At 37.7% G+C, this 8,235-nt stretch overlaps 1 protein-coding gene across 2 annotated transcripts; it reads right to left on the bottom strand.

The window, feature by feature from the left end:
- Window positions 1-29: 29 nt before the first annotated feature.
- On the bottom strand, window positions 30-7,224 carry LOC121962095 (E3 ubiquitin-protein ligase RNF170). 2 transcript variants are annotated; one of them, XM_088077927.1, is made up of 7 exons: window positions 7,206-7,224; window positions 6,898-7,000; window positions 5,698-5,809; window positions 4,648-4,753; window positions 3,339-3,412; window positions 3,150-3,260; window positions 30-1,798 (listed from the first exon to the last, which is right to left on the bottom strand). In XM_088077927.1, the coding sequence occupies exons 2-7, from the start codon at window positions 6,924-6,926 to the stop codon at window positions 1,454-1,456; spliced, it is 777 nt and encodes a 258-aa protein (XP_087934053.1). In that variant the 5' UTR covers window positions 6,927-7,000; window positions 7,206-7,224; the 3' UTR covers window positions 30-1,453. The 2 variants fall into 2 exon arrangements, with proteins under 2 accessions (XP_087934053.1, XP_042368227.2); XM_042512293.2 differs by lacking the exon at window positions 7,206-7,224 and having other exon boundaries at window positions 6,898-7,194.
- Window positions 7,225-8,235: the final 1,011 nt, after the last annotated feature.

The following is an 8,235-nucleotide window of genomic DNA, read 5'->3' as shown; positions in this document are numbered from 1 at the left end:
TGGGTCATATGAAAAAAAGAAATGCTGCATACGTTAATAAATATTCTTTATTTACACAAAAATGTCAATTCATACAATATTAATTATTTACAAAGATGTCAATATTACAGTGACATGACAGCTGGTCTTGGCCTTGCCGAAACAAAGTGGCAAAATTGGAAATAAATATCAATCCATGGACTTTTTTGCCTTGGTTAAAACAATATGGATTATAATTATAATAAAAAGGTATGAAATTGCAGTTTAACCTGAAGATCTAATATGGATTAAACGGCTCTTAACCTCAGGAGTTTTAACTGTCTCAGGATTTAGTGACATCCAGTGGTGAGTTTGCAGATTGCAACCAACTGAAACTTCTCCGATGCCCCAAATGCGTTGAAGAACAATGTTGGCCGACGCCAAAACACAAATGGACCTGTATAGCGTTAGTGTTTGGTTTGTCCATTCTAGGCTACCATAGAAACATGGCTAACTTCGTGAGAGAGGACCCGATCTGTCTGTAGATTTAAACGGCTCATTGTTAGGGCTCAGTTATGCTCAGTGTGAGAGTCCAAGACGAACAGAGCCTTCTGTCCTTGTGTTCATTTTGTCCATTTTTCTGCATGATTTCTGAAAGCTTACAGATATTTTAATTTTTAAATTAAAAAAAAACCAACAGCAGTACCAATTGAGTTCATGAAGACAGTGTAGCATAGTTCAAGCGAGATAAGAGGAGGAGAACACAACACAATGTAGATTATGGTGGAACAAAACAGACTAATAACATATAATTTTACAAAGTGATATCTGTGACAAGACTTCCTCATCCTCATGTTGGGATTTATATAATGGCTGCACAACTTCCACCCTCTACAGTACTGCCTCAGTTTAAAGGTGCATTATTAGGGCTGTTTCCTCCATCGCCTCCTTTGTTGTGAAACTTGACTTCTGTCCTCTGGTGCCATCTATTGGCTATATCTCTGCCAACATACTGGAAGCATGGAAGTATGAGGGCAGTGATATGTACGTTTGAAACAGACGTATCTGTTTTTGTACCTAAAGGGATTATAAATAAACCTTAATGTATTGAAAACAAAATTATTCTTATTTTCAGGTAATTAATCACAACTGAAAACATAGTTGTGGATTTATATTCCATTTCTGCAAGCACATTCCCCTAAATTGTACACACTGGACCTCTAAGGAATACGAATTTGTAACCTCAGCTTAACCAGCACAATGCATGGCATTATATTTTAGATACCTCTCTTGCGTAGGCTCTGTAAACACTTGACCAACAGGCCTGAAGTCCTCAGTCTGAGAGGCTCGAACGCCGTCTAACATCTCGACTGTCACACGCTGTGCTGCTGTCAATATTCTTGCATCTACTAATCCAACCAGCTGCAGCCAGAAGGAAGAAATCCAATGAAAGTCTGTGTCAAACAGCTTGTACTGACACTCCAGCAGCATCTGTCTACAGTGAATTCCCCATAACTCCCTGTGAGGTCGCAGCGTTTGCAGAGCGTCCTTCTCTCTCTGGTGTCATTTGCTGGTTGATGTTGATAACACAGATAAGGAGCAGGATGACAACCACCAGGTCGTCAAGGACCCCCAGGAGGCCACACAGGGATGGGTCTGTTTCCAGGGGAGTTGATGAGGAGGAGACAGGGTCCAGAGGAGGGGAGGAGATGGACACAACAGTCCCCACACAGCACAGGGCCACCCTGAAGAAAAACAACCACACAAGTCCTCCCATAGTACCCAGACCACGGGCCAGTAACTGCAGGAGAAGAGGCGCGTCACACAGGTAGTCTGTTACCTGTAGGGGTCAGTATGCAGAGAAGACAGGTCTGAGGAAAGCTTCCAAAATGGTTCTAGATATAAACATTTAAACATGATACATGGCTGTGTTAAAAGAGAAGTAGGCAGAACAAGGTTTTGCAGCATTTATAGACACTCAAGAATTCCTTTTTAGTTACTTTTTATGCAAAATGATTAGATTATGTGTCGCCCTTAAAGAGACAGTTCACCCCAAAATCAAAAATATAGTTTTTCCCTCTTACCTGTGGTGCTGTTCAGCAGTCTAAACAGTTTTGTTGTGAATTTTAGAGTGTTGCTGGCACTCAGCAAAAATAAATTTGAAAAAACTCAACATCAATGTCTCTTTCCAGAAATCGTGACCTGGTTTCTGAACATAATTCACAGACCTTGTTGTGACCAGTTTCATGTAGGAACTATTTTCTTAGTGCCAACTGCATAACAGAAGAAGGAGGCGTGAAACTAATGGACAAGAGGCTGGTGACGGCGTGAGATGTTAACATTAATGTCGTCCTTGTCAGTTTGGCTGTGACGTTGGTTAGCTCAGTGGTACTTGGTGAACCTGCAGTAGCTGCACGCTTCTTTTGGGCGGTGATGCGTTGGCTGATGTAGTTCGGTGGAAAGACAATAGTTCCTACATGAAACTGCTAACAAAAAGGCCTGTTGATTATCTTGAATAATCGGGTTATGATTTCTGGAAATTTTCTGGAAATTTTTTGGCTCTTTGAGCACCACAAGCCGAGAGCCATCTCGTTGCATTATTCAAGGGAAGGCAGAAATCTCTACGGCCAATATCTCCTACATTCAAAAACTCACACCAGTACACTCAATTCATAATGTAGTGCTGTATAACTAATATACAACACTCCGGGTAAAAGGAGAATAAGTAATTTTAATTTTGGGGTTAACTGTCCTTTTTAAAGAGTGTAGAAAAAAAAGTTATTTGCAATCTATTTAAACTCAGTGTCAGATCAGTGTACTTATAATACCACGCTTTGGCAAACAGCTCTGTACCATTTTTTTATACAAAAGTTTTTATGAAGGATATCCGTGTGGGAAAGGGAGGCGTTTGAATACGAGGTGTGCTAATCCGACACCTCCTTTGTTGGTGGTTGTTTACAATTAATTCTTGAGGTTGCATAAGTGGTATTCCTGTTACCAAATCTATTATCAGAGGGAACAGTGTAGGAAATCTCATCTTTCCCATGATTTAATCTGATGTTACATATAAGGCGAACAACACAAAGTTGCACCACCTGTTAGAGACACAGTCAAAAGGGTGGAGGAAATGGAAAACTAGCATGGAAAGACTTGAAAAAATAGTTTCTAATACAGTTAGAGAGAGCACTGACCCTTCGCGGGGCTCCAGAATAACGTTTGTTGTAGTCTGTGATTTCCCCAAGAACTTCCTTTGACTGACGGTCTGATCGGCTCTCGTTAAATAGGTTACACAGCACGCTGACCTGGAAAATAAACAAACATTTTATTACCCGCTCACGCTGATTTTGAACTGACTGTGTGATCAGATCACGTTACTGTACCTTCTGTCTGCAGAGAGGGCAGCTGATGGCATCCAACCAGGAGCCATGCCGCCAATAGGCGATCAGACAGGGAGCTGCAGAATCAAACACATAAAGCAACACTTTCTCATCAAGCATTGAAAACTTTATACCATATTGCACCGTGCTCACTAAACTGTGATAAAGGCATGACAAACATGACACTTTTTTTGTCACTGTTAGTTATAACAGACAGAAATGTTTGGGCGATCGAAAAGGTTATGGTATAAAAGGCCAGGGCAGCGATTACTGTGTCAGGTGTACTTAAAGATGCAAAAATATCTTTATAATCTGTAACAGATAATATCAAGATGCATTTGTGCCATAAACATTGAGACATGATTGTCTAATTATAGCAAAGCTTTGGCCTGCCTGTAAGTGCTGGATGCCCTCTCTGTCAGGTCGACTGGTGCTGCTCTCATTATCACACTGCAAGTGTGAGTGCAAATTATAAAGTTTGGTGAAGTTCGCCTTAGTTTTTATGCTACTGCTGCAGTTGCTAGAACAGCCTTGAGGTATATTAAGAGTCTCACAGCTTTACAGTGTTGCTGCTGTGCTTCAGTAGTGATTACTTAATCTTAGAAAACAAATAATTTAAGCATGATTTTTGTGTGCTTGTTGTGAGAAAGCTGTAATTAAGCCACATTTCTTTCTTTCCGTCTTTCTTTCTTCAACGTTTCAAGCAAAATGTGAGATGTAGTTGAAAACTTTAGACTTTTCTCTTATTCAGTGTATAGGCTACACATTTTTATAGTTAGAGAATGACTTCAGACCTACAACAATGTTAAATGAAAATTGAAATGTTCAAAAATTACTTATTTATTTCCATATGTTTTTTTAAGCCATGGGAAGCCACTGGAGAGGGGCTAAAGAGCCGTATGTGGCTCTGAAGCTGCAGGTTGCCTGAACCTGCATTAGACCTTTAAATGTGTGAATTGCATTTGTTCAGATCAGTGAACGGCTAATTGATTGTGTTTGTTTTTGGTGACTGTGTCTTACATAACTGTACACCTTTGAGAAGAGTGATTTGAGTAAAACTGCCAGGTGAGAGTCAGAAAACCATGGCGACAGTTAATTATTGAAAGCTGAACGGAAAGACCTCGAGGCTCGAGTCACACTGATGCTTCACTGATCAGCCAATGAATGAATCAACAAAAGATATGAACACATGATGTAACGGTAGCAATCGCAAAAGTGACCGAAAAGTGAACTAATTCAGTCTCGTAGATGATGCTGTGAAATCGAAACAACAAAATAACTCTGATACTTCAGTGTGTGTTGAATATCGTACCACAAAATAAATGGCCACAGTTCGTCTGGACTGGGAAACTGGCTGTCTGCAGGCAGACTGGACAGTGCAAGTCTCGGTTTGTGGAAAGACATGACTGTGTAGGTTCCTAAAGAGGTGAGAGGAATACAGAGACAAATATTGAGAGATGAGAGATGGGAAAAAGGAAAAAGGAAACAGGTCAAATAAAAAAGAAAAAGAAAAAGAAATTAGGAAGAAGGACATATGTGAAATTAAATTTAAAAAATACAGAAGCAGGAAATTATATTTAAAAAATAAGGAAGAAGGAAATAGCTGAAATTAAATAAAAAATAAAGAAGAAGGAAAAGGGTCAAATTAAATAAAACAAATAATGGAGAAGGAATTAGGGAAAATGAGAAAAAGGAGGAAGAAGGTAACAGGGAAAATGAAAAAAATAAGGAAATATAAAATGAAAAAATAAGGAGGAAGTGGATAGGAAAAGATAAGGAAGATGACAGGAACAATAAGAAAAAAGTATATAGAAAAAAGAAAAAGAATGACGAAGTTAAAATGAAAAATATATACATATAGAAGATATGTATATAATATATAAGAAGTAAATATGAAAAATTCAAAAAATGAAGTAGTGAATCGAAAAAAATGAAGAAAAGGGAAGAGGTAGAAAAAAGGAAGGATCAAACAGGACAAAAAAGAGAGCTGAAAAACAGTGGCAAAATCTCGAAATCTTTTTTAAAAAGATGTAGCACGGCTGATACTGTGACCTATATAATTCTCAAAAAAAATCATAATATCCACACAATACATGTTTGGTGATGTTTATTTAGGTCAAGCTCTATAATTAGACCTGTAAACGGTGAGATTATTATCATTTGTTTGGCAGCAACACAAGACTGTGACCCTAATAAAAGCATTAATAATAATAACAACACAGGAGCGCCTTACAGTAATAATATTTACTGCCTGTGTGCTTGACCTGACCTGCTGTCACTGTGTAAGATCTCAGTCATTATAAGAAATACAGAATTTAAGACTAAAGAACCTGCAAACCATCAGTGTCACATGTGCACTCACCTTGTGGCGGCTCATTAACGGTGATGCAGACTGCTCGGTTGTGCACACCGGAGATCTGTTTGACCCGAGGTGACTGTGACCCGCTGGGTCTTCAGAGGGGAGATGGTCCACTCTGCAACGTGACATAACAAGGTGCCTTAAATAGTGCTGCAATCTGCTCGTGAGAAGATACTGACACAAAACTAATGATTTGTGAGATAAGGTTGGTTGCAATCAGCTCTTTTCTATTTGTGGATGACAGAAGCTGATGCTCTGACTGCAGCGTTTTGACATATTAGCTGCTATGTTGCGTCCACAAGGACTGTTGTTTACCCAAATGCTTTTAAAGCTGCAGTAATTTGTGGAAACTAATATTCTAATTGCAAAAGTTAAAACTATTGATGTCGTAAATAATGCAAGGGTGCCAAAACTTTTTTTCTCAGAGGGCAAAAAATGAAACTTAACAGGCAGACCAAGGGCCAAAAGCAAACACCTAATGTACTGTGTTGTATCGTGTTGTATTGCCAAGACGCAAAACTGGCACTAGGATCCTACTAAGTTACTGTAATTTAATTGCCTTTTGTCTTTGTGCCACTGCCTGTCCATTTCTTTTCTTCTTCTTTTTTATTTAAAAAAAGTATTTTGATGTAAAAACAAAAACAAAAAAACAAAAAAACAGCATTAACAACAATTTACATAATTTTAAATCAGTTTTATTTTTATTTTTATTTTTATTTTCTTAAACATATGGCAGGCCAAATTCAATATTTTAGCAGGCCAACTTTGGCCCGTGAGCCCCACTTTGGGCATCCATTAAATAATGTGTTTAGACAAATAAAATCCTGACTTTCATCAGGCATCTTTAAGCTTCAGCATCACTTTATGGCCTTTATAATCTAATTAGATTTACAAAATTAAATAAATAAGTACAGGAACAATGACAACAGTAATCTAAAGCTTATTAAATTAAGTCAGTTATTAAACCAGATAAACAAATCATTAACAGATAATTAATACTTGTCATTTACATGTGATACGTGCATTTATTTCTCATGATCAAACATATTCCTCTAGTGGTTTGCTCGTCTAAAACTTGTTTAACTGTTGTATTTTGTGGAGCTCATATCATATTAGTTTTTTTAACTAGATGTGATGAGATCACATGTAATGAGCTGAAATTTCCCTTAAAACTAAAACCTAAATGAACTTAATGAGACTCACCTGGACTGGGAGCTGTGGCAGCGCAGCATATTGAGTCAGAAACAGCAGCTGACAGGTAGTCACTGTCTCCGAGAAGGAAGTGAAGTGCTGTCCGACAGCATCACTGTACAAAATAAATTGGAGTTGTCTGTTAATGATCAACTACACCCTCCAATATCAGCTGGTCTTGGAGTCTTCCAGCTCGAAGGGATCAGTAATCAGATCAATAAAGCAGTTTGTACACAGTTGTGCTCCTCCAAATAAAACACTTATAAAACGTGGCAATAAACTGTGATCAATTTTTAGAGTTAAACTATGAAAATCATTACATTTGAAAAGACTTTTCCTTCAGTTTGGTCAGAGGCAGACTATTTAGGGTCCCATGACTTTCCAGCAGATCAAAGCCGTGCTGGGTTTAAGTAGGTCAGATCTGACCTGCCAATCATTTACCCAAAGTTTACTCTGCCAACAGCCCCACTTTGCATAATTCTACTCTTACCATAAACTATTGGTTGTGAAATGCATGTGAATGGCCCTGACATTAACAGTTATACACTGAGGGTCATGGAGCCGTAGATAATCATTATGGAAGCAAATAAGAGACAAAAGTATTTGTACTTTAACAGCTACTGAATTCACAGCATTGAAATATTTTACTTTGCAAACCATGCATCGGAATTTATTTATTCTGCATTCACAACTTTGAAATATGAATATGAAATTTCTTGATTGCAAGCGGCTGAATGTGATTTTTTTTTGGTCAGTATTCACAAATTTGAATAAAAAAAATCATTAGGTTTAAGAATTTAAAAAAGGGGGGGGGGTCAGGATGAAAGACATGAATTCAGCAAAAAAAGGAACTGAATTTGTAAACTTTGTGAGTTTATAATTTCAAAGAGATCAGTTCAGAAAAAAATACATATAGTTTTACAAATAAAAAAAATTCAATTCTATGAATTCATTGGTGTTTAAATTTCTCTCATAACTCTCATTTCTCTCACTATCTCTCATACTTTGGATCCAGTGTGTTATAAAGGTTTATTTTCTTTATTCAGCAATCTCTCAACTATTATTCTCATAATGTGTCATATGTTAATATTAAGCACAAGTGTTAGCCAAATGATTCAAATGCAGCAATAATGCAGTAAATACAATTACTGTAATAATTTTCATTTTTTAAAAAAAACTCTGTATCTCTCAGTGAGTGATGATGTGATAATCTCAGCTAATAATTACACAGGCCCTTCACCTCAAATAGGAGCCAAAGAAAGGGGGGTGTCGGTGCGATTCAGGTCATCTAAAAATAGCAGCATTCAGTCAGTGAGGGTCAGGGCCTCACGGTGGCAGAGATAAGGAGAT

Source organism: Plectropomus leopardus, chromosome 5 (assembly GCF_026936395.1).
Source record: "Plectropomus leopardus strain MGB_pleo_1.0 chromosome 5, ASM2693639v1, whole genome shotgun sequence".
Classification (NCBI taxonomy): Eukaryota; Metazoa; Chordata; class Actinopteri; order Perciformes; family Serranidae; genus Plectropomus; species Plectropomus leopardus.
Note: the sequence above shows the minus strand (reverse complement) of the source record. Positions and strands in the feature narration are given on the sequence as shown.

Coding starts and splice junctions, on each gene's coding strand:
- LOC121962095 (XM_088077927.1), bottom strand. CDS start 6,926: ATGCTGCGCTGCCACAGCTCCCAGTCCAG. Junction 4,754..5,697: donor CGTTAATGAGCCGCCACAAG/GTGAGTGCACAT, acceptor TCACCTCTTTAG/GAACCTACACAGTCATGTCT. Junction 1,799..3,149: donor ATTCTGGAGCCCCGCGAAGG/GTCAGTGCTCTC, acceptor TGACCCCTACAG/GTAACAGACTACCTGTGTGA.